At 48.2% G+C, this 25,945-nt stretch overlaps 1 protein-coding gene across 1 annotated transcript in view; it reads right to left on the reverse strand.

Annotated features, from left to right (window-relative positions):
* LOC128814223 (vascular endothelial growth factor receptor kdr-like) overlaps positions 1–22,288 on the reverse strand; it is a 125,104-nt gene extending 102,816 nt beyond the window's left edge. The window contains exon 1 of the mRNA XM_053989846.1: positions 21,585–22,288. Coding sequence (XP_053845821.1) covers positions 21,585–21,648 — 64 coding nt within the window. The 5' untranslated portion in view covers positions 21,649–22,288. The remainder of the gene's footprint in view (positions 1–21,584) is intronic.
* Between the last annotated feature and the right edge of the window lie 3,657 nt (positions 22,289–25,945).

The following is a 25,945-nucleotide window of genomic DNA, read 5'->3' on the forward strand; positions in this document are numbered from 1 at the left end:
AACCCGGGCAATCCCCATTCTCTGGCCTTTATTCCTCCTCTCTATCTCTTTCCTCATTCCCAGCCCTCTTTTCTAAGAAAAAAAATGGGCTGCATGGAAAGGCTTCTTTGTAAAGAACATCTGTGTCCTCCTGTGTGATGAATCACTGACCTGCAGAAGGAGCAGGCCAGGGGAAGGCCATGAGAGGCATGGAGCTGAAATCAGAGCAGGGAAGGTGGATGGGCAGGGTGAAGCAGAACAAAAGCCCACCCTTGTTAGCATTGTTGGACCATTTCTCCTTGAGCTATAAATCCAGAAGCAAATGAGCCAGAGCCTCCTGAGGTCAAGTCAATTGATGTGCCACACTAAACAGCGATGGATTTGAACAAATACAGGGGTTGGATGTGTCAGGAACATGTGAATGCTCAGTGTCAGTAAAATCTGCTCGGTGGGTAATTACTTTGTTTTCTTAGTTTCTGAGCTCTACCCATTAAGAAGCAATGGGCTGAAGCTGACTTTGGACTTGACGCCGGAATCTGTTTTCGATCAGCTCCGTGTTCCACTTCTGTCGGCTTTGTGTGCCTGTCTCAGGAGGTTTTCCCTTTTTTTCTGGTTTGTTTTGAAGGATAGCAGGTTGCTATTTTGGGAGACAAGATAAAAGCTGTTTGCTGAGATGGGGAGAGGGAACCTAACCATCTCCTTAAAACCAAGCCCAGTTTCAGTTACATTTCCACAGCCCCGGGTGAGGTTTTGTTACCCTGTGCCTGCAGCCTCCCTGGCCAGCTTGGCCTAACTAGGTCTGGTTTCCTCACTGGTTTGCATTAAGCTGGAAAGTACCAATCGGGCCCAGGGAACTGGCTGCAAATCATTTGGTGAAATCCTTCTTAATGACAAACTCCATCAGGCCGTGGAGCAGGGCTTCAATCACTTCCTCAGCCTCCACCGCACTCTTACCCTGACGTGACCCCAACTTTTCCCCTGTTTGTGAGGCTTCTCCACAGCTGTGACATAATGTTTTTGATGGCAGGCTTTGGAGGAATTCTGCTTGTGGCAAAGCAGGAATCTGCTTCGAATTAGCCCTGCACATATTTATCAAGTCTGCATAGCATGGCTGCCTGTTGACAAAAATCCCTTCTCCTGTCCCCTGCAGGTTCCCACATGAGCTCACTTGACCCACAAAGGTTTGGAGCTAAAGCAGTTTTTGGTGTCTGGGAGCAGCCCAGAGAAGGGCAAGCGGGTGGATGATAGTCCAGGTGTGATGCCCACAGTCAGGCTGTGCTTTTAGTGCCAGATCCTGCCTTTTGGGTGGATTTGGGGGTGCCCAGGGCTCCTCTGCCGTGCCTGGAGCCATTCCCTCTCTATCAGGTTATTTGAGTTGCAGCACATCAGTTCCTCATCTGGAAAAACTGTGGCCTAGGGAAGGGGGTTGCACAGTGACCTGGAAACAGCAGATTTGCATTGTGGGATTCTGATTTTAAAGGTGCTTTACTGCAGCTGCTTCCAAGAAAAGCAAACACTGCCAGGTACTGGGAGCAGCCCCGGGTCACATTAAAGCCACCTACGCCGCTCGGCCAAAGCTGGGCAGGAAATTCTTCTCTCTTCATGTCTAAATATTTAAGGCCTATTTATTTATTTTAATTCCTCTTGTGCATAGGGATAAAAACACAAATCCTTCAAAGGTTTTTCTTATTATGGAAAGCAGCAACAGAAAAAGACTTGTCTAAAAATAGCCAGATATTTAGGGCAGCCCCCGGTAGTGAGAGACAGATCCAGAGCCCAGATTCCACCAAGGAACGTGGTGTCTCCAGCGTCCTACACTTCCATCCCAACAACAAGGTCATGGCATCATTGGGATGGGACCGGAAACACCATCCTGGCTGGAGAAGCTTTCCTGGAAAACTGCTTCTAATCCAGCCACTTTCCATGCAGGATTTTGCCACAGAGTAATTTCCTAATGAAAAGCTTTTTTTTTCTTATGAAACCCCAAACTGGTTCTGTTTTTAATATTGATTTCAAAGCAGAAACAACCACGCCACTGTTTGCTTTTCCTAAAAGTCTCACCTCTTCATCCCAAAAGTTTCTTGCAGTTCCTATAGACAGACAAAATGTGCAGTTGCCCTTTAAACAGTAAAATTCGTTTGGGTGCTGGGTAGTTAACAAAACCAACAAATATGACTCTAAAAGTAATCAAATGAGGAGGGTTTGGAGCTCTCTCCTGCCTGTCTCTTGCAGAGGATCCAAAGCCCTGGCAAGGAATACAGAACTATATGGAAACAACTAAGAAAAAAGAGAATGATTAAAGTTCAGTGAGCACCGAATGAAAGCAAAATGAAAACTGGATGTCACTAAGAAAGAAAAATTTGAATTCAGGAGGAGAAAAGCACCAAGGTGGGAGATGAAAGAATAATGCAAATCCATGCAAGCAATTAAATTAAAAAGGTTCCCTCCATCCCCATTCCACACGTACAGCCTTGATTTGCTGCACTAAGAATTCAGAGAACTAATCCCAGAAATGAAATCCAGATATGAGACCCTGCAGAATAAACAAACAGCTTATCAAGTTAGAGCCAGCCTTTGCGGGGGTTCCTCTTTCAGAGTTCTGCTCCCTCTTGTCTTGTTTAATCACTAAAACTTTCGGTGCTGCACATGAATTTTGGCCTGACAGAGGTGAACTGTGTCTCTGAGGGATTTCTGCATGTGCTGAAAGAAACCAACGGGTTCCTGCTGCCCCTTACTGAGCACAGGGGTATTTGTGAGGTATGGCAGGGCAGGAGGGGGAGGAATACCCACTGCAGGCAGAAAGAATTGCTAGAAAAGCACATAAAAATGGGTTTGAATTTTCCCTGGATGTGCCAGGAGGTTACAGAGGTGCCTGGATCTGCATGGCTAGGCCAAGCCAAGCCCAGTCACTGGCACAGCCAACAACAAGCAACACTTGGAGTGAAAGGAACAGCTCTTGGGATCCAGCTGGAAAGGGAGGCTCAGCATTTTGTTGCACTCTTAAGCTATCAAAATGTTTATATCAATTGAAAACAGGTTCTTGGGGGAGAGTAAAAAAACAGGGATGAATTTTCAGGCTGAAATCTCAGCTGCCAAATTGTAAAACTCTTGGCTGGAAGGTCTCAGTGTAGAAAGGACTGTGCAGCATTAACTGCATAGCAGTGGTTCAAACAGGAGCCATCAGAATAAAGAGAGCCTTCAGGAAAATTGTGAGGCATTTCTTTTGGGCTCTAGAGCAAGGTCAAAGCATGGAAGCAGCTTTGGGAGGAGAAAAACACTGCTGGAGAGTAAAAAGAGCTGCAGATCAAGCCCCAATCCTGCAAAGCTTGTTCACAGGAGCTGCTGTGCTGACATGAACATCTGTGCAGTGGGAAGAGCCCTCTGAGGCCAGGCAGAGGCAGCAGGAAGAGATCCTGACATGGGGCAATGGCTCTGAAATTAAGGGAAGTTTCCCTCACAATGGCTCTGAAATTAAGGGACACTTTCCCCTGCAAGGCACTGAAATTAAGGGACAGTTTGCTCTGTGGTGGCACTGAAATTAAGGGATGTTTCCCCCACAATGGCACTGAAGTTAAAGAACAATTTTGCCTGTGATGAAACACAAAATCTCCTGTGCTCACATCACCACGGGAGGAAGGACAGCAGATCACTTTTTGTATTCTTAATTTACAAATTAATTTACAAATTAATTGCTTAACTTACAAATTTAGCAGTTGAGCTATTCTAAAACTACAAGTCCCTAACCTCAGTATTGGACCTGTTTAGCTTTTTATAAATCTTTCTAAAAAGGTTCTGTTTGTTCATTTTTCAGTGTTGTTTGTTTGGCCTTTGGACATCAAATACAGTTTATCTGATGAGATTTAAGGGATTGTACCAGTATATCAGAAGAGCAGGAATTTGTAGTGATCCTGAAGTGTGAGTGCCCCATACCTCATGGCAGAAATGCCAATATTTGGGTGCAATTCCAGCCTGATTCCCATCATTTCACTCCTGAGCAAGGACAGATTTTCTCAGACTCCCACAGCAGTGACACCCCTGAGTTAACAATGCTGAGCATGACCTGTTTACTGTTTGGAAATGAGTAATTCTCTGCGTGATTCATCTCTCGTTGTCTTTGTTGTTCCTCAGAGCAGCCACAGAGGAATTTTAGTGGTGGTATTTTATTCCTGCAGCCAACAGGGCAACTTTGTCTTTTCCCCGGTTTCCAGAAAAACATGGGTGGTTGGTAAGGAAGCACAAGGAAAGAAGGAAAATTTGGCATTTTTCCTTGGAATTCTCCAGTTCTGAACTTGATTAGAGCCCTCCTTGTGTTCTGTAGGGACTTCAACCCCCTTGACACAATCTCTTAAGCCAGTGAGATGCAGTGGGGGCAGAACACAGCCACAATCTCAACCTCTCCAGCCCTCCCCTGGGGTTTTATTCACCAGTGGAACCAAATCCTCACAGCACATCCAAACTGGATCTTGAGCTGGAAGCAGCAGTTCGAGCTCATTGACATTCCCATGTTCCAGGTGGGATTCTCCAGTCTGATCATGTGCCTCCCTGTCCTGACACGAGGTCCCATTGTAGTTGAAAGGGAAAAGAATTCAGATATCTACACTGAAGCAGAAGGCAATGAAAAGCTCATGTAGGAACCTGCCATTTGCAAACTCCTGCAAAATGCTAATTTATCTGTTCCACTGCTGATTCCCTAAATGAATGTTTATTGTTGAAGACCTGAATCCTGAGGATTTGGAGAGCTGTAATGTGCAAATCTTTCCCTTTCTCATTAAGCCTGGCTGTAGCTGGGAGGTTTGGGATCTGCAGGCTCTGCTGACCCTCCAGGACAGCCACAGGAATAGGGAGGAAAGGAAATCCAAATATAAAATCAGCTTGATGTTCTTGTCTCCCTCACCAAGGGAGTGATGTTCCTCTCCCTCTGTCTTCACCCAACTCAGGGCACTTTGGTGAGCCCTCCATGCAAAGGATAATCCAAAGTTGAAATTTTTTCAATTTAAAATGAGAACAGGATAAAATGTGCAGCTTCAGCTCTTCTGTTTTCTTACAAAAATGCTCGTCCCACTCCTGGGCATGACTCAGTACAAGACAGAAAGGTACCTTCAGTAACAGAATCCTGACTGCCTCATTTGGGTTCAAATTCCGGTGAGGCTCCTCGAGGAGCTCACAGCTGTGGGATCCCACCCTCACTGCCCTCTCTGATCCCATGCCAGCCCAGGACAGGCACTCAGTGTCCCACAGCATGCACTGGGAGCTTTCAGAGAAGGCAGGGAGGATCCAGAGTCAGCCCAAACCAAACCCATTTCCCCATATATTCTACCTATCTCCCACAGATCCAGGGAGAACACGCCAGGTGTTGAGATTTGGGGCCACTCCTTGGAGTTAAATCGATTTTGCTGTGCCATGAGCTGTTCTTCCCAAAGCACAGCCCAGCTGGCAGCACCTCAAACCCCTGGGAAGTTTTTGGGGGCAAAGCTTGGAGCAGGTGGATCCCCCCGCCAGGCATTCCCATGGATTCATTGTGCACATTCACCCAGCCCCTCTTTCTTCTCCCAAAGTGCTTTCATCTCTCCTGGTTTTAAAGAAAGCAGAGTGGCCCCACCCTGCTGTACAACTGCAGGGCTATTTACCACTTGGAGAGGAAATCCCCTGTCACAACCCCTTGGAGCACAAGGAATAATGTCCGGAATTCCTTTATCTGTGACCAGGCCTGCCTCACAGGCTCTTTCCTGTCACTTAAGTGTACACAAATATATTCTTTTCTTTTGTCAAGGCAAAGGGCCCAGATTTTAATGATGGTTTATTAAAAAAAAAAAAAGGCTTTGGCAAGACTCAAGAACAAACATTCTCTGACTTTGGGACCTTTTGTTCTTCAAGGTGAAAAGTGACTATAAAGAATAAGGAAAATTGAGTCACTGGTCCTTGCCCTCCATAGTAAATTTGACCTCCACTGTTTTTACAGTGCCTAAAATTGGTGTCCCAGGCTAATCAGGGAAGTTAAAGTGATAAGCCTCTCTCCAGGGCTGCTCTGCAAGATGATATTTTCTGAAGTGATCAAAATGACCCTTTGAGCACGGCAGATTTGTAGCCTCAGCTCCAAAGTTTCTGTCCATGCCTTCATGCCAAACTCTGCTCAGCTGAAGGTTGTGCTTATCCATTTAGCAGAGGGATGGAGTGAGAGGTGCTGCTGGACACAATCCTGGGGCAGGGCTCCCTTGGCTGAGAGGATGGGAAGGAGTGGGATGCAGCACGCACTGAAATGTTTCCCTGCACATGGATCCAGCCATTCCCTGCACCTGCCAGGCTCACGCTTTGGAAAAGAGGATAAGAGACTCCCAGGAATGGCTGAGCCATCCTCCAGAGCACCTCTGTGCTGGCAGGACCAGCTGCAATCCCTCAGGGATACCTGCCAGCATCCCAGGCACTGCTGGGGCCACTCCCTCCTTCCACAGAAGGAAGGACCACCAGCTCCAGGCCAGAGGGGAGGGAAATCTCCAGCAGGAAGCCCCTGAGAGCAAGGAAGTTGCAGCAGAAATATTGGCACCAGCGTTCTGAGGGAGGCGGGGGAAGCAGGCAAGGGGAGGAATCTTTCCAGGAAAAAGAACATTTGCATCAGATACTTCCAGAAATAAAATATCAGAGAAATGTTCTCAATACTGGCAGCTCTGCCCTGCTTTGCCCCACCACTCTTTCCATCACTCTTTTCAATCCTTCTCAAAGAAATGGTGATCCTTCAGTGTGGAGCCCCTCGTGCAAAAAGGAGTGCAAGTGCCAACGGGGACCACAGAGCAGCCCCAGGTGATCCCTGGCACCCTCCTGGCACTGGTGGTGATGGTAGGAAGCTGCAGCCTTGTTGCAGGACAAATAACTCAGCAGCTGGAGCTTGCTGGCTCTTTATTAATATTCCTCCAGCACACAGGCAGTGCCAGATGTGCCGTCCCTGATTCATGCGCATTGTGTTTGATATCTCCCATCAGAACCAACCTTGGGCTGCATCCAGCAGCTAAACTGGTTTTAGCAGAGATAAATATTTGGGCAAGTCTGTGATTAGCAAGAACCTGTCCCTCCCTCAGCATCCTTCCCAGCTGAAGTGCAGGCAGCAGCTCGGAGCAGGCACAGATGTTTTCTGCGCAGGAGGAACGTCCTGTGCTCTCACTGAGCCGCTGCCACTGAAACAAATCTCCCGAGGAGGGGGATTTTGGCAAGAGGGGACCTTGCAGGGGCTGAGAGCTGAGCGTTCACCCAGGGATGTGTCTGTGTGCTGGAGCACAGCAGGAATTACAGCTGCTCTTATCTGTATGCTGCCAGTGCCTGTCCCCGGGGTACCAGGCAGGCATAGCAAACACCACCACCCACCCTGCCTGCAGGGGATAATACCGCTGCTCCTCAGCCTCCTGGCAGGGGGAGATGCTGTGGAACACGCTGCATTTGGAAGCCTGGCAGTTGTAAGTCTTGATTTTCCTTTGCCCTCTGCGCTGTGGGGCACAAAGTGTGCGTGGAGCAGAAAGGACCCATGGTCAGGCAGGGCGTGGAGAGGCCAGATCCATGGGGTTTTACTTGCTTTTGGACAAGCTCACTAATTCCTTTCTCCACTTCTTGAGTGACCCACACTCCCTGAACAGACCCAGCAGGCCCCTGGGCTTTGCTGCACGGTGTCCTGAGCAGGGCCCTCAGTGCTGTGTTGGGATGTCCCCAGTCCCACAGCCCTGGCTGGCCTGTCCTGCCCACCTGGCCAAGGAGCTTTGCCAGGGCAGGGAGGATGGGCTGGCTCAGAAATCCTAATCCACCTCTGAGAAACCAATTCATGTAAATCAAGGTGAATTGGTCCCTTCCATTTCCCTGTTCTGTCATCTTGCAGTTGTGGCAGTGATTTAAGGCCGCTTTACTCAGAACTTGGGCTTTTTTTCCCCAGCTTTATTTGCCTGACCTTGGTGTTCCAGTCTGCTGCAACGAGGAGATGAAGCCATGTGTGACAAACCATCCAGGCTGATGTTTGCTGGGATGGATCACAGATTTTCCTGCCCTGTGTCAAAGGGACCCCAGCAGGGACAATGCCAGCACTGTCCCAGAAGGAGTCACCCCTCTGTGCAGATATTTCTCTACAAATTGCCATAAATCCACTGTGTTTTGAAGAGCTGGGACTGCTGTGCTGCACAAGGAGTTCTCAGCATCACCAGCCCCGTGGCTCTGACAGCACAATCCTGATTTTGGGTGCACATCCCACAGGGAGCTCACAACCTGACAGTGCTGAGATCACTCCTTAAGGCAGGCAAGCACCACAAACTCAGCCCAAAATCCCCAAATTCGAAGCAGGGGGGTCAGAAACACCTCCCTGTTTTGTATCCTGCCCGATATCTGCTTTTGAACCAGGTCACGAGAGATTGTTATTCCCAGCAGAGTGTTGCTGTGTTGAAATGCGGAATTTTTCAGGAATTTTTCATTAACATTGGCTCTGGCAGATAAAATACTGGCTATGCCAAAGACAACATGCTTGGGAATATGCTGCTCCTGAGCACAAAGATACTGTCCCTCAGCACTGCAGCCCACCCAGCACATGGATTGCCCCAGTGACAAAGAGAATAACAACCATGGAAGCTGATAATGCCCAGGAATTTTGCTTTTCCTATGTATTTTCATCTTCATGAAAAGGCGAGGGTGGCATATTCCATTCCAGTGAACACTCATTTTTGGTGCTCCCTTTTCAGTGAGAGAAATTGCTTGTTAGGAGATGAAGCAGTTGCAATTCTATCAATGGATGCACAGATCAACTTTGTGACTCTCCATTAGTTTGATCATTTTCACATGGAAAGAGAAAAGAGACAGAATATTGGTCACGTATAAGCAAAGCAGTGGCTGAAGGAGCTTTGCTGGGCTGGTTTCACAAACTTTGTTACAGGATGGGTGAGGAGTTCCTGACAACCATCACGGATAAACCCATCCATCCCTAGCCTGCTCATAATCCCAGTCCTGACCCTCCACAGAGCCCTGCTCCAGCACTGACCCCTCCTGGCCTCCCTTTGTCCTGTCCTCCCAAGAATTTTCAGACCTACTGGGCACAGAAATGTGTTCTTAAAGTAAATACTTAAAGGTCTGCTGCTTGGGAAAAACAAAGCACTTTCCAAGGAGGGACAGTGTCTCTTTTTTTTTCTTTCTTCCCACCCTTCCTCACAACAAAATATTAATAAACATTAATATAAGCACAAAAGCTTTGATACTGAGCTTTGAGAGGATCTGTAAATGGGTGTCTTGTTTGTGTGTTATTCATCTTTTGTTTTCTGCATGGCTGTGCCCACCCTCTGAGGGTGCAAATCCAAGGGGCTGGGCCTAAAAATGAGCTGGTACTTAAGGTACTCAAGCCTTAGCTCTAGGCTTAGCTGTTTGGGTAGGTGCAGCTTTTGCAGGGAAATATCCATGGCTGAGAGAGGACAGTGTCAAAATGGCAGTAATACTAATACTAATACTAATACTAATACTAATACTAATACTAATACTAATACTAATACTAATAAAATAACAGATTGTAAGAGGCAAGGAGGAACTCAGGCTGGGTTTTGAGCCCTGGCTGGATGCTGCTTAGCTGCGGTTTTCTGCTTCTCCCCAAAAGTGTGCAGATTCCAGAACAAGTGAGGTCCTAGAAGGGAGATTTCTCCTTTGGATTCTCAACTCCAGTAACCCAATATTCCCTTGAGCAGTCTGATGCCTGTAATCACCTTATTTCTACTGCTGAAAGCAGCAAGGGGCTGTTTGAGGGCTGCAAGGAGGAGGGGAAACTCCCCCTGGGCTCCTGACAAGCCCAGGTGGCACTCCAGGCTCATTAAGCAGCTATCCAAGAGGCACCTCCAGTGTGGGGGAGATGAGAACAAGCCCTCAGCCTGCAATCGTCTCACTGTAAGAGCCTCTCAGTGGGGGAATCCATCAGGTCAGGGCTGGAAATCAGCTTTGCAAATTCCTCCGTGCCAGAAGAATGAAAACCAAGAGGCTTCTTGGGATGTGGTTGCAGCTGGAGAGCCTCTGCATCAGTGCAGGTGTGGGTGTGGATGCCATGGATATTTCACCATTCAGGAGGCTGAGGGAGGTACCACAGTAGGAGAAATTCCAGAAAAAAAATGCAGCCTTGCAAGCCCTGAGCATCCCTGCCAGGGATTTCTGCCAGCTCAGGCCAAGCCCAGCACAGTCCCCAGTCCTGATCCTCACAACCTGAAATGCCTCCCTGTCCTTGCAGCTCCACGTGGGTTTTTCTCTGGTGGTGGGAGTGAAAGATGAAGCAAATCTCTTGCAGCTCCTGAGCTGCTTTTTCTCCTCCAAACATTGATTGCTCCATCCCTCCAGGGAGGAAGGGAAGGATCAACCTCCCTGACTTCCAGAAGAGCAGAGGCACAAAGGCAGGAAAAACCTGTGGTGCAGGGAGGAATGCAAAGCCAAAATGCACTGCAGACTGAGGGGGCACCTGCAAACTTCAGTGCAGGGGCTGAGCAAAGCACCCACACTGACCAGTGCAGGAGCAGGGCTGGAATCACCCCAGCCTTTTCCTTCCAGAGATTCTGGGTGTTCCTCTATGCCACCCTGCTGCAGCCCCTGAACTGGGGTCAGTGCTGCCCCTGGGGTGTTTGTCAAAGGGCAGGGACACAGCTGAGTCACTTCAGCCTCACCTGAGCTCCCTGCTGCTTTGGAGCACAGCCCCAGGCCAGCAGAGCCAAACCCCACAGACCTGGCCTGGTCCCTCTGTTCCCAGTGCTCCTAGTCCAGAGCATCCCTCAGTGCTCCATCACATCTGCCCAAAGCATTTCTACATCAGGCCTCTGCCTTTCTCTTCAAGAAGTGTTTGGACAAAGCTGTCAGGCACAGGCTGGGATTGGTGGAGTGTCCTGTGCAGGGACAGGAGATGGACTGGATGATCCCTGTGAGTCCCTTCAAACCCGGGATATTCTGTGGTTCTCTGATTCTGTGGTTCTGTGATTCTGTCATTGATTTTGTGATTCTGTGGTTCTGTGATTCTGTGACTGTAATTCTATGGTTCTGTTTTTCTGTGATTCTGCAGTTCTGTGACTCTATGGTTCTGTGGTTCTGTAATTCTGTCATTGATTCTGTGATTCTGTAGTTCTGTGACACTGTGATTCTGCAATTCTGTGATTCTGCAATTCTGTGATTCTGTGACTCTGTGATTCTGCAGTTCTGTGATTCTGCAGTTCTGTGATTGATTCTGTGATTCTGCAGTTCTGTGACTCTGTGGTTCTGTGATTGATTCTGTGATTCTGCAGTTCTGTGACTCTGTGGTTCTGTGATTGATTCTGTGATTCTGCAGTTCTGTGATTCTGCAGTTCTGTGATTGATTCTGTGATTCTGCAGTTCTGTGACTCTGTGGTTCTGAGATTGATTCTGTGATTCTGTGGTTCTGTGGTTCTGTGGTTCAGAGGGGCTGCCTGTCACCCAGAATGTCTAATGAGGCAGCAGTTCAAGGCAGAGGAAGACATCAAACCAATTGATGCCTGAATTTGTGCTCCTGAGAATGCAGAGGAAATGCAGCCCAAATGAGCTGTACAAGCACAGAAAGTTAATGTATGCTCATTTGTATATCTGCCCATTGTCCAGGGGAACTCTCCACTTCCTCTGCGGATCAATAATGAATAGACCTATAAGGGAATGTTGTGGTGGCAGCAATTTCTCTTTTCCTACCATTTAACTCAGAACAATATGGAACCAAAACAACAAGGCAGCCTTTCAAAGGCTGGCAGTACAATGCACCCTATAGGACACCAACCATTAAACTGAAGAGCATGAGGGAGACCTTTGCCCTGTGGATGCTGAGAATTCCTCTCAGTTCCTTTATCCCGAGAATTCCTTTATCATCTCCAGTGCAGAAGATCAGAGTTTGAGATACTCTCCTTACATCCCACCACACCCAAGTGTCACTACTCTGCTTTCACTACCAGCAGATGGCAAGGCCAGAGCTGAGATAAGCAAAAGAATTTAAAACAGGAAAGATGACTGAACTGAGCTGCTCTGGGTTCTCCTCTCTCTCTTTAAGTCTGGTTAGCTTAGCTCTAAATTGAAGGAGACTTCTGGTGACACCAGATGTATTGGTCAGCCTGGAATTAAAGAATCAGCAGCCCAAAGAAAGGTTCTGCAGGACTTTAGCCTCGTGATTGATTCAGGTGAAGTGTTATCCTGAACCACACCAGTGATGGCATGGATGATGTATCAATATTATCAATCATTGCTGTTCCAGGGATGCAAAATGAAAGAGTTTACACTCCATCAGAAACATCCAGAACTGCAACAGCAATCCCAGAGCCACTAGACAAAGGCTTTGGTGTTTCCCTCGTACAGAGTGTGCAGTGCTGGACCCTGGATTACAGATTACACTTGGCACAGGTAGGCAGAGAGGGAGAAGCTCAAAGTTGCACTGCTCAGTGCCAGAGCTCAAATGCAGGTAGTATTTCAAAGCCTACATTAATTCCAAAGTACAAAGATATTGCACAGCGGAAGGGCAAATGGCCTTGAACAGCAGCTGTGCCAGCAATCCTCCATGGAAATCAAAACCAGCTCAGCTTTAGCTTCTCCACTAATCTCACTTTGAGCACAGAATTTTCATCTCTACCACCCTGATTTTCTCCTGAGTGCTGGACAGATCTGGCAAATGAAAAGTGAGATTTATACCCAGACAAAACTCCTGTCCTCTTCTTTTGTACTTCTGTCAGAAACCCACCAGAAAACCAAAGATTCTGTCCTGGAGAAGGTTAAAACAAATTGGGCACATATTCCTGGGATGGGAGAAAGAAAACCTTTCTCTAGGGAGCATCAGCCCCTGCTTGCAGACCTGTGGGATGTCATGGTGCCTGTTTGGGGAGCCTGCCCTGGCTGATATTGTGCACCAGCTCTGACACCCACACAGAACATTAGGAAATAAGGCTGGTAGTTTATTTTTAATAGCAATATAGCCACTATAGTTATGCACAAAGTTCAAGAGAGAGCAACCTCAGTAACCAGAAGAAGGCTTCAGGACTTCATGACTTAGCAAATTAAATTAATAATGGCATTTCACCAAGTGGGTCTGAGTATTACTTTTCAAATACAAAGTAGACAACAATTAAAAAGGCAAAATGGCTGATTTATACAAGAGATCAGAATAGATAAAAGAGATCAGAACAATCCTATAGGAATAATAAGGAGAAATCAGCCTTGTAAGCAATGGCAGAATTTCTGATGGGAACTGTTTGGAGCTGGATGGGGAAACCTTTGACAAGCCCTGCTCAGCAGTCTCCTCTTTTCCTGAATTCCCCTTCCCAGGGAGTCCCTCCATCCCAGGAACTGTCCCATGCTGGGTCTTTGATTTCACCCTGCACTTCTCTCATCAGAGCAGGGCTGCTTCTGCTCAAACTGACCCAGAGAACTGAGCTCATGTTTGCTTGGGAAAGCCAGGAGAAAACATTCCAAATGTGAGAACACCACAGCCATTCCAAACCTGTAAATGCATCACTCTGCAGGCTTGGTTTATCTCCTTGCTGATGGATCAGGGGATGAAGCAATAAAACTGTTCACAGAATCATCAGTGTGTTCGTGGTAACACCTGCATTACTTTCCCAGAGACCCACGGTGCCATTATCCTTGGAAAAGTCCCCACTAGGTGGGATGAGCTGGGAGAAACTCAAAATGAGATGTGCCAAGAGCGGGGAGCTCCCAGGCTCTGCCCCAGGCAGTCCTCCTGCCACAGTCTGCTCCCTTCATGCTGACACAGGAATTCAGGGCTTCATCACTCTCTCTGGGAATTCCTATTGAGCCAAACCCTTCTGCTGCGTCCTTACTCAACAGAAAATCTGCCCAGACTAAAGGAAAGTTGTTTAAAGCATGGGAGTCTCCAGGACCGAGCAGAAAAGAATCTGTGCAGCCAAAATAAATGTGAGGAATAGGAGGAAGGGTTCCTGTGCTGCCTCACACAACTGGGGGTTGCTGCAGGCTCAGCCACACTCTGGCTTTCCTTCACCACTGGAAAAGAAGCAGGTTATTTTGCTTTCTCACAGTGAAGCAAATCAAGACTTTTCCAGAAAGATCAGTAAGATCTCTACCTTTATAAAACATGCAGTGAGGGAGCAGCTTTCAGTCTGCCTTTTTTCCCCTCAGATTCCACCACAAAATGTGTAAACAGCCAGAAGAAAATAAATGTTCTCAGCCATACAATGGACAATTCAAAGACAGGCTATTGTCTTCAGCCAAGCACAGCCTTAAAACCTGTGTGAGTGAGAGGCAAAGCTTGTCCCGAGTGTGTAAACATGAAAATAACTCAGACAAGATCAATTTCCAGAGAAAAAATGTGGCAGGCCAAAAGGTTACCTGATTCTCTCTGCTTTACAGTGTGTAATAGCTTAAATTGTGTTTTAAAGGTCCTCAGGCTGACATCATTGTTTACATTGACTTGAATCATTCTTTAATTGTAACAAACCCCTTCCAAGCAGCTGAGCTCAGTGCTGCTGTGTCATGCAGAGAGAGCTGACACCACTGCCTTGCCTCGTCCACATCCAGAAAGAGCTGGGAAAAGAGGTCTTGCCTCAGAAACCGAGCTGGGAAAAGAGGTCTTGTCTCAGAAACAGAGCTGGGAAAAGCATTTCTCTCCACACCTGTGTTCTGCATTATTCTTTCTCCTGATACTCCTCCTGGGTTAGGAAGCAAAGCAGTGGAAGCTCCTGAAATCCTTTCCCTTCTCTCTGTAAATCATTATTAACTGAGGAGTGAAGCAGCAGTGGGTACCCTTCCCAAGGGGAGGGGGATGTCCCTCCCAGTGACCCAGTGGGGCACCTGGTGGGATTTATTTTTCTTCAAGGAAAGACAGAGAGACCTTGAGTTTTGCAGCAGAAACTCCCCAGAGCTTTACTTCCCTCCTTCCAGCACCTCCCTGCTCTGAAGGGCTCTGGGCAAGCTCTTCCAAGCCTTTTCCTGCTCCTGGAAGCAGGATTGCCCACACCAAGGGCTTCCAAGTGCTGCTGTGGGGATGTGTGTGATGGCTCCTGCAGGAGTTGCTCCTGGCAGCTGGATCACTGAGCAGAGAAGCAGAGGGGAAAATCGGAAAATCACATTTTACAGCTCTTGGGGGACACTCTGTAGGAGGTGTCTGCACATTAAAGGTCTGAAATGCTGACCCTTGCACTGCTCAGCCCAAAAACTGGGGAAATGCAGGCTCAGGAGCAGCTTTCAGGATGATCCCTATTGCTACAGAGCCCTTTTCAGTAGCTGTGAGGGAGCTGAGGAGGGGATTCTGGGCAGCTCCACACTCCCATCCCCACTGCAGCTTCTGGGCACTGGGAGGAAATTGCTTTGACTCCTGAACGAGTTTATTCAGCCCTGATTTCAGTTAATGAGCTCTGCATGAAGAGCAAACAGGATGAACAGCTCACAGCTCAGCTGTTTCTGCGTGTGTGTGTGGAGTACCCCTGTGAGCAATCCCATTTTCCTCACGGCTGTAGGGGAATGGCCAGAGCAGCCCCATGGTGGTTGGTGCTTTTCCTGCAAGCTGACCCCGGTGTATCCGTGAGGAAGAATTCCAGGTGAGCAATTTCTGAGCTGTGGGCTCTAAGGAAGCAAACATTTTGGCTGAGGTGGTTCAGATTGGTGGCGATTTTGTAAAAATGGAACAGGTAATGACAGGGTCAGGCTTCCTTGACCCTCAAATCAAGAACAATCCCAGCAGGGCTGAAAACTCCCCTCTCCACTTCCTTGGCAATCACGTTCCCACAGTTCAGAAAAACACAGGAAGATCTAAGGAAACCTATGTGGAAATGAAGAAGACAAAGGCAAGTGATCTGAAAATAGAAGGCTGGTCCATATATTTCCTTTACATTCTGGGCCTCAGTTTGGGTTTTGGCTGAATTTTGAAATTCGAGGGCCACGTGCTTTTGCCATTCCCTGCAGGGCACAAAGGAAAAGTGACTTTTCAGACTTCCATCATTTGCAAGGTTAGATGAAGTTCTTTCCTTGTTGCTCAGTCAAAGACTCAGTGATAAAACTTTCCTGCTTTAGAGCCAAAACAAAAACCCTGGTCACACGCACCCCATATTTGAGATGTGACCCCTCCCTGCTTTTCCAGATACTGGGGGGACTTGCAAAAATTATTTCTTGTAAAAATTCAGTGCAGCAGGAACACAAAGAGCTGGCAGAAAACGAGAGATTCAGTTGCAGGTCTCAAGCAGTCCCACTTTGGTTTTTTCAGAAATCTCTGCACCAGAAAGAATTACAAAAGCAAAATTCATTTTGGGACAGAGAAGAGAGACTGTGCAGACCCCTGGTGTGGAAGGGCTGGGAAATTCCTCTTGGCTTGTCCTAATGTAAAAATTCAAGGAATCCTGAGCCCTGAGGGGAGTTTAGGAGACATCCAGGAAAGGGGGGGAGAGCAGGAGAGGGATGTAGGATGTAGTGGGGACAAAAAGTATGCGTTGCAAAGTCAGACTAATCCAAGGGCTTGGAAACAGGGTATTGGAGTGACTCATGAAGATGTCCATGGACTCACTCACTCTCCATCATAAAATAGTTCCCAGCTTACTCCCTGTCCATCAGAGAGCAAAGCTGTGTTCCTCTCTCGGTAAGGGACAGAAGTTAGCAATGGCACAGGGCAGCTGCTCAGCTCCCTCCGTGTGCCAATCCCTGCTCCCATTCCCACAGCCAGACTCGGCAGGCAGGGAGGAATTTCCACAAAATGGGCACACATCATCACAGCCTCGGGAGATCAGGCTGATCCTGATCCTTCTTCCTTCCCCACTCCTCAAGGAAGCAGCTCCTGGATGAGCCTCTGAGGTCACAGCTGGTGCAGAAACCTTGGTTCCTGCGATTTGTGCTGATCCTGCCTTGCTCCTGATGAATGCCAGCTCTGCTCCTGGGGTCCTGCTCCCTGGGGAGCCTCAAGCAGGCCCTTCTATTAAATGCCATTTCCAGATAAAAACCTTGACTGGTGGATTTTGGCAGCTTCTACACTTTTCTCTGTGGCCTTAATAAAAAAATTTAAAGAAGTGCCCAACGGGGAGCTCAGTTCTCTGTTACACACATTTTATCCAGCTTTTTTTGGGCAGCCAGTTGTGACTGAGGACAGTTGGATGGGAATGTCCTGATGGGCACTCAGAGACCTCGTGTCCTGCCAGCCATCAGAGCTGCTTTCTGAAGGAAAGCACCAGGACACATTTATTTCATTTATTTTTTACCAGGACACATTTATTTCAATCCTAGCTGTTGTTTAGATACCTTAGTATCCCTTAATTACTCCCATTCCTAATTCCCATTCCAGTGACATCGGGCTGGTTTGGAAAAAGGAAAGAGGGATCAGAGAAAGTACCAAAGTGAGCATGTGAAGCTCAGAGGGGCTGAAGCTCAGGGTGCTCCTCGTGCTCTCTGAAAGTCCAACACTGCCTCCTGGAAATCTCCTGTGCAGCTTTAAAAAGTGCAGGTGGCTGCTGCTGCTGCCCCCAAAATTCTCCTGCAATAAGAACTGAGAGCATCTCCTTTGTGCCCCCTTTCCTTTTTCTGGTGGCCAAGTGACTCTTCCTGCATGACACCTTGCAAAGGTCTCTGGAGCGACCAGATGTGAATCATCCCTCCACAGATATGGGACAGACCAGGTTTTCACCCTCCTTCAAACTACACTGGTGATCTGGGAGACAAACCTCCAGAACAGCTCAGATCACCTTCCCCTGCCTGTACCTGAGGAATCTCCTGTGGGGCTTGGAAACCTTTTGCATGTGTGCATAAACTTATTAACAACACAAATATTCTATTATTATTAATTACTATTAATTGATATAATAGCATATAATATATTATATATCACATATTATATATATGATACTTTATCTACTATAATATATAATATATATTATCGATTATAATATATAATATTATGTATTATCTATTATGATATTATCTATTATTATATATTATCTATATATCTAATATCTATTATATAATATTATCTATTATATAATATTATCTATTCTCTATTCTCTATTATTATTACTATTCTATTATTATTACTATTCCATTATATTATTACCAACATAAGTATTCAGCCCCATCTGAGATATTAATTCAAAGTGCAGCAGATTGAGCTATCACTTTGTACAAATAATTTGGCACAAAATGAACAATCCAGGGAATGTGTGAAAGGGCAGAAATTACCCAAATGGACCCCCTTGCTCTTCGAGCAGACCAATGCCCACAGATAAATATTTTGTACAAGCTTTAAAGAAAAGACTGCAAGTTCTTACAGCAGAAACCTTCAACAAACCTTCAAAAAAAAATCTGGTTGGTTTTTTCAGTGTTCTTTTGGGTACAATGCTGTTTTTTAGAAGTACAGGGAGTATTCAGAAATACTTTGCATTTTTTTCCTTGCCCTAAATGGCTGAATTGGTATAAAGAGATTTCCAGTTGGTTTCGAATGTGGCAGCTTCAGCAGGAGGCTCATATATCACCAGCCTAAAAAAGGCTCCTCTGCTTTTTATAACATTTTCCCACAGTAAAGCAAATGTTTGGGAATAACACCAGTTAGGACACACGTTTTTTGGGAAAACAACCCCTTGGTGCCTCTGACCTGGCACAGCCACACTCATGCTGCTGCACTCTGTGGCCATCCCAGCTGGAAAACTGGGAGGAATCCGAGCTCCTGAAGCTTTATCTCCTGATCCCTGATCCGTGGTTTAATTGAAATCTCTGTGTTAACAAGCTTCATTGCCCATCCAGTATAATCAATTTGTAGAAGACATTGCAAAATTAAGCAACAACAAAAAAATCAATTTCAAACGTGCTTTCATTTCAAAGCAATCGGGTAGGACCTGATTTTTATTCTTCAATCTTTAATAATTTCCAGTGTTAAATCACTGAAATGGCTGAGATTATTCCAATACCCAAAAAGTGACTTGGACTGCTCAGATGTTAAAAACCTTCTGGTGATCATGTCAGTGGGTAAAAAGTACTGAACTTTCCAGGCACAATTTCAGGTGTAAGAATTTCTTTGCAGATTGTTTTTGCAAGGGCTGGTTATGAACCATCCCACTCCATACCCCAAACCTGTGCCAGCTGTTGGCATCTGCACCGTCATTACCACACCAGTGGTCATTTCTGAGCAGCAAGAGCCCAAGCAGTGCTCTGAGGAGTTGAGAAGAAGGCAAGCAATGAGCAAAAAGAAAGTGGAAATTTAATGATACTCAGGGAACTAAATGAGGAAATTTAAAGATGTATGTAGAGCTGTATTTTAGAGGAAGGTGGGAAATCACTGGGATGATGCCTGTATGGTTCCTTCCCCCTGCTGAAAGCAACAAATCAGTCAGGAATTGTCCAAAGGAGACCTGGATAAGTGTAATGGCCAGAATTCCATCAATTTCATTGCTGGAGATGAACTTGGAAGGAAAAGTGGCTGAGGAGTTGATACCTTGGTACTGAGCAGCTTTCACAGTTGCTGGGCTTTCCTGCTCTCTGCATTGCTGATGGAATTGTTTGGATTGGAATCAGAGTCAGCCTCCTCAGCACAGCTCTACCTAATTTTGGCCACAGAGATCCCGGGAAGGTTTAACTACAGCTGAGGGATAAATCCTGGCTTTGGGAGGTCGGGCAGAGCTTCACTGAGCTCGGGGCTGCAGAGGAACTGTGGGCCAGGTGGTGAGGAGCTAACTCCTCAGTAACACCAGTGCCATCCCGAATCCTCGGCCCTCCTGGCCCTGTCTCTCCCTGGATTCCAGCCCAAGGAGGGCACCCAGAGGCTGTGCTGATGTTTTATCTCTTCCTAAAGATGAGCCGAGCTCCTGACATCCACAGTGCTGCTCCAGTCCCTCAGCAGCCTGCACCTCCAGGCACGGGATGCTTCTGCCTCCCTCCCTCTGTCACAGGATGCAGACTTTGCCTTCTCTTGGCCTCCTCTGTGCCTGGCACCGATGCCAAAAGGAATCTGGACCAAATTCCAAGGTTATTTGGGCTGAAATGATTAGGAAAGGAACCTGGTGAGTAAGGACCTGAGCAGCCCTGAAATGTAGGCAGCATCTCCAGCCAGGATTTTCCCCCTGAACTCTCCCTGTGCTCCACTTCACCCTGGAGCCTCAGGAACACTTGAGCACACCACATTTTCTCCCATCTCCCAATCCCTTGTTATTATCCCTCTCTGATCCACCAAATCCTGTGGTGATTTATGGCTCTGAAATCCACACTGGATTTCAGGCAACTTTTCCAGACTGTGCAGAGGTTAGAGCTCCCAAAGCACGCAGCTGGCTGCTGCTGCAGCTGGCAGCCAGCTGAAGCACACCTCAGCAATCCTCCCAGGGCTGCTCCAGGTGCAGCCCAAGGTGTGGGTACTGCTGGCTGGCCTGGCACAGGACAGATTCTCTGGGGACGCCACGGATCCTGAGGATTCCTGCTGCAGGAGCTCCTTGACACCTGCCCGGTTTGCTGCTTCAGCTTTTCTTGGAAAAGCTGGACAAGCCCTTTGGAGCACAACCTCAGGCTTAGCTATTTATTCTGCAGGTAACTGTGGGGAAGATGTGAAATTCCCTGGGGTTTGTGCCTGCCAATCAGCCCCTTTCTGCAGGAGGAATACATTAAATCCCTGAAGGAATCCAAGAAAATCAAGGGCAGTGATGCTCCACAGTGTTTCCAGAAGCTATTCACTTAACTATGAAAATATAATGGGCTGAAGAACAACAGCCTCTTGCTGTGCAATACATCCACTACCCAAAAAAATGAAAAAGTCCTTTCTGTCAGAAGGAATTCCCCAATAAACAAGAGCCCATCTCCCTTACACAATTTGCAGCGTCATGAATGAATAGCTCAGTAATCCAGCAAAATCCTCATGCATAATGAGATAATGAAAAGTCATATGGCAGACGGAAAAGCTCTCCCAAATCTCATTAACCTGCCTCTTGGCTTTTCTGATAGCAGCAAAAATTGGGAATAAATCTGGGGGGACAGGGAGTTTGCTGCAAAGGAAAATGAGTTTTGGAGAGCAGAGGATCTAACCTGGCACTTGGGCTGAGGAGGGGAAGGCAGTGAAGAAGCACCACGTGAACAAAAATTGAAATATCAAAGAATCAGGACTGGAATATCAGAGAGAATGCCCGTGATGTCTGTGCCCACAGCTCCAGCATGAGCCCCAGGACAGCAGGATAGCCCAGGTGCTCCCAGACAGCTCCTCCTTTTAAAGCCTCAGCTCTGCCTCAAGTGATCAAATACAACCAGAAACCCTCCAACATCGAGGGGAAAAAAGCCACAAATTGGTAAACACTCACAAGTTGCCATTTCTAATCAAGCGGCCAAACCTCGAGGGGGAACACCCATTAAAATCTGACCTTTATGAGCGACACCTTCAAGGAGGTTTAGTTTTTTCACCTCTATTTCCAAATATCACTTTTAACGGAGGTGTGAACCCTGAGGCTTTGGGGACAGAGCGGTGGCACCTGCCCGCTGGCACCGGGGCTCTCCGGTGGGTGACACCTCACCGGGCCGCCGGAGGAGCGCAAAAAGTGAGGAAAAGCGCAAGAAAGCATCACGGAGCGCTCTCCCGAGGCCCCCCGAGGGACGGCACGGCGCCGGGCCGGGGGCAGCCACAGCGGGCTGTCCTGCCCTGCCCCCCCGGCGACACGGGCGGCTCTTACCGTGCAGCAGCAGCAGCCCCTGGAGGGCACAGACGGCCAGGAGGGCGCTGGCCCGGGGCAGCATCCCGGGGCCGGTCCTGGTGCGTGTCCCGAGCCAGCCGAGCCCACTGGAGAAGCTTTCCTTCGCAGCGAGAACTCTGAGCAAGCCGGAGCGGGGAGGGAGGGAAGGACGAGGCGTGCAGGAGTTCCCACTTGTTGATCCCAGTTAAATTGTGCTTTCCATTCACTGCTTCATCCTGGGGCTGTGGGTTGTGTTTGCCTTCCCTTCTTCCCGAGGTTCTTGGTTTTTTCCTTCACCCCCTTGCCGCAATCACCTTATTCCTTTTTTCCCCCCGATTCTCCAATCCCTGGGGTGTCCGGGGGGAACCTTGCCCTGCCTCAGAAGCCTCCCCAGCGCTCCTGGCTGGCGCAGAGTCACTCAAGGGGTGAAAAAGCAAAGCAAAAAGACCAGAAAAAGTTTGGCAAAAACTTTCCCGCAGTCGCTGCTCGCGGCTGCTCGCACAGCGCGGAGTTTGGGATAAGGTGGCGGAGCCGCACAGCCTCCTCTGAGATAGGCTTCTCCAGGGAGGCGCAGGTGCCGCGAAGACCGGCAGGAAGGACAGATCTCCCAGCAGGACAGGAGCAGGGGGAGCTGCCCGGAGCCCACCTGGCTCTACCTGCCCGGGGGCACCTGCCCGGGGCGGGCAACGGGCGGGCAGCGGGGCTGGGGCATGACCGGAGCCCCTGGCTCTGCTCTCTGCCTGTCCCCCTCCCCTCCGCCTCGCCTCGGCTTTCGCAGGGAAGTTTGATGCGAGCCCGAGATTCTTTATAGGGACAGGAAAAAAAAAAAAAAAAAAGGAGGAAGGAGAGACGTCACCAGCCGAGGCGAGGGGACTTCACTCTCTCTCTCTCTCCTTCCCTGTCATTTCACAGAACTCCTGGGTTTCCTGTTGCTGCTGCTGCCTGAGATGGGGCTAAGAAGTGAATTCCAGCTGCTTGCCGGCATCGCCCGTCCCTGCAAAGCCGGAGTTCGGAGGATCAGGTGGCACCACCTTCCCCCAGGGGCATGGAGGTGGCATCGCCCCCGGCCCCGGCGGTCTCAGGCTCCGGGACACCGGGAAGGGGACGCCAGCTGAGGAACAGGCTGTGTCCTGCAAGACCCACTCTCTGTGCCCCCCTCACCCAGTATTTAGCAGTTTGGGCTCTTTCTGCTGCTCACCGTGTCCTGCTGGGATGCCACCTCCACCCTCCCTGCCCTGCTGTGGCAGCCACTGCTGTGCCTCCCTTGCTCTTGGGGCATGAAGAGAATCCCTGGTTTTCATCGGGTACATCAGGAATCCCAATGCTATTATTTCTAACACGCGGCTGATCCCTCACAGGTTTCTCTCCTGGGCATTATCTCCAGCTCCACCCACACATCGAGGCTCCCAGCCCGCCCCTGTGCCTTTGCCCTTGCCATGCCAGGCACCACTTCAGGGGATGGGCACTCCAGCCACGGGGATGTCCCTCCTCTTCTACCTTCACCCTGGAAGTCACAGTCCAGTCCTGGGTCAGGGCTGCTCCTCCAGCCACAGGAGCCCCCTGGGCCAGCACAGCCTCAGCTCTGAAGGGCACAAACGGGTGACAGGAGATGTCCCAGGGCATGTAAGGGTCACTTCTGGAAATGCAGCCAGCACTAAGGTGACCAGGAGGGAGCTCTGCTGTGCTATTTCAGTGCACATATCAGATATGTGGCTTTTAATGTAAAAGCACTGGTAATAATAGAGTGCTGGAAGCTCCACAGCTGCCCCCACATATTGTCCTTCCTAATAATCCCAACAATCCAAATAATCCCAATAACCCAAATAATCCAAATCCCAACAGGTGAGCCACTGGGGACACTGGTGTTACAGGACCTACAGAGCCTTGCAGCAATCACTGCCAGTGTGTGGCTCTGCTGCCAGTCCCTGTGGCTCAGTGATGGGGTTGGTTTGCATTTTTTTGTTCCTCTTGCTCAGTTTGTTTGCAAAAGAAAAGGCAGAGCCAGCAGGTGCTCCAGACTTTTAGTGGATGGAGATCATGGGGTTTAGTGACAGGGCCTTTTCACACCTCAGTTTAGTCCAAAATCGAAATCCTCAACAGCTCCGAGTTCTTCACTGCCATGCACTGGAGCAAAGGGAGACGCAGGTTCAGTTCTGAGAGTTACAAATTCAAAGGCAAGTGGGCACTTCAGAAGGTCAGGATTGATACCTGGTGTAGAAGTGTCCCAAATTGAACAAGAAATTCAACACAGGCCTCAGATATTCCCAGGTCTATGAACAAGAAGCCTCATTTCTCATGCACAGTGTTAAATCATGAATGCTTTTCTTAACATGATCTTCATATAAATGTCCAGATCATTGTCAAGATGAAAAATTGCATTTTCTATGCCTAAAATTAGTTTTTAGAACATACAACTTTCCCCAGATATGGGTTACAGTAAAGGAATCCTAAATAACATTGGATAATAGTAAAGACCAGCTAGTAAAAGTAAAGCTCCATAGGAACTTAACTGGAGAATCAAAACTCTAACATAATTATTGCACTGTAGTTTATTTGTGATTTATGGAGAAGTGTTTAAAAATTCATTAGAGGTTACTTACTAGCTGTTAATAAATTGTGTTGTATTTGTGTAAAATGCCCTAGATAATCTTTTATCTGTTGATAAATGTAATTGATCTTTTAATTGAGATTAAATGCCTCTAGTGTGTTGTTTCACAAGGAATTCAGTATTAGAACCTGGTCAAGCAGTCCTGAGTTTATAATACTTTATTTTCCCCTTATAATATGCAAAATTAAAGCTGTAAGAAGGGCACAATATGTTCCTGAGCACCTTCCCATGCCTGGAGCAACCTGTTAGAGCTTTTCCAAAGGAAAGCAGACTTCCCTGGCACAGCAGCCTGCTCTGCTCACACAGATGGGAAAAGCCATTTGCTAACTGGGCTAGAACTCCTCATAATAACCCAGATCATTTTTCCATGACAGATATTCCACTCAAGGAGCTCAGAGCTCTTTACCAATATTAACAAACACCAGCCTTGCCATGCTCAGGGGAGCAGGGGAGCAGGGCTAGAAAAGGTAATTTCCCTTCCTCATGAGGTGCTTTGAGCTTTGCAAGGCACCCAGCAGTTGTAGCAGTGCGACCATGACTAAATAAAAATGATCCCAACACGGGGGAGTGAAGGTTGCTGTGTCTGTGTCCCACACAACTGGGATGGGAATTCCTGCAGTAACCTGCAGGAGTTTGGCTGGAATTCCAGGATGTGGGATGTGCTCTTTGCAGGACCAAGGCAGGGCAAACTGTGGGACCTGACTGTGCCCAGGAAATGCCCGGTCACCCTTTGTAGTATCTCCCATCCTTCCTGGCAGAGGATTACCTGTGTCATGTTAATGCCTTCTGCCAGCTTGGCACGGAACAATTCCAGAGCTGGAAACCCTTCCCTCATCTCGCTCCTCTCTTGGTGCTCATCCATGGAAGGGGACAGAGGGAATGCCTGTGGATTGGGTCTGGAATTGCATCCTGTGCTGCTTTTAGCTTTAAAGGTAAAATGTCTCTAACCCTGGAGGAGTTGTCCAGCTCTGGGCTGGCTCCCAGGCCCAGCTGAGGCAGAGTCAGAGCCAGGCTCTCCTGACTCAGCCCCTGTTTCACAAACTCTCTCTGCCAGGTGCCTGCTTGCCTCCCTCAGCCACAGAGGGCAGAGATGAGTTTAGCCCCTAATGCTGAATTTTAGCTGGGTAATTCTGCCCTGGGTGTTGGGGTGGGTGCATTGGGGTGCCTTTGCTGTCAGCTGCACACAGAGAGCCCTGGCAGATTCTGTTCTGCAGGGTGGAATTGTTCTCCAAAGGGGCTCCAAAGCAGCTGGAGAGAGCTGGGACCCCCAGCCACAGCTGAGTTGGGGTGACCTCCCCAAGCTGAGCTTTGCCTATGGAACGAGAAGCAAGGAGGACAAAACAAGGGATGGAAGGCCATTTCTCCATATTGGTGATCTCAGTTCCAGTGTCTGTGACAGCCTTTAGGGCCAGGGAATTGGCACACCCCCAGGCTGCCACTGTGGCCTGCTGCATGCACATCCTTGTCCCCTTCCCGGATGGACAGTGTCCCACATCCTGCCCCTGGAAGAGGTGGTGGAAGAAGAGAGGACATTGCCAAGGTGCCTTGCAGTTCTCTGTGATAAACAAGAGCTGAGTTCAGGGGCAGGCAGGGTTTTTATTTGATGTCCAGGCTGCCTTGGAGCGTCTCTGACCTCCAGGACAGACAAGATGCTGGCTACACACGGGATGTGCTCCCTGAGCCATAAACAGAAGAAAAGCCATCAGTTCCCAAGGCACAGAGTCCAGCCCAGCCCCACATCCCTCCCAGGGAC

Source organism: Vidua macroura, chromosome 14, assembly GCF_024509145.1.
Source record: "Vidua macroura isolate BioBank_ID:100142 chromosome 14, ASM2450914v1, whole genome shotgun sequence".
NCBI lineage: Eukaryota > Metazoa > Chordata > Aves > Passeriformes > Viduidae > Vidua > Vidua macroura.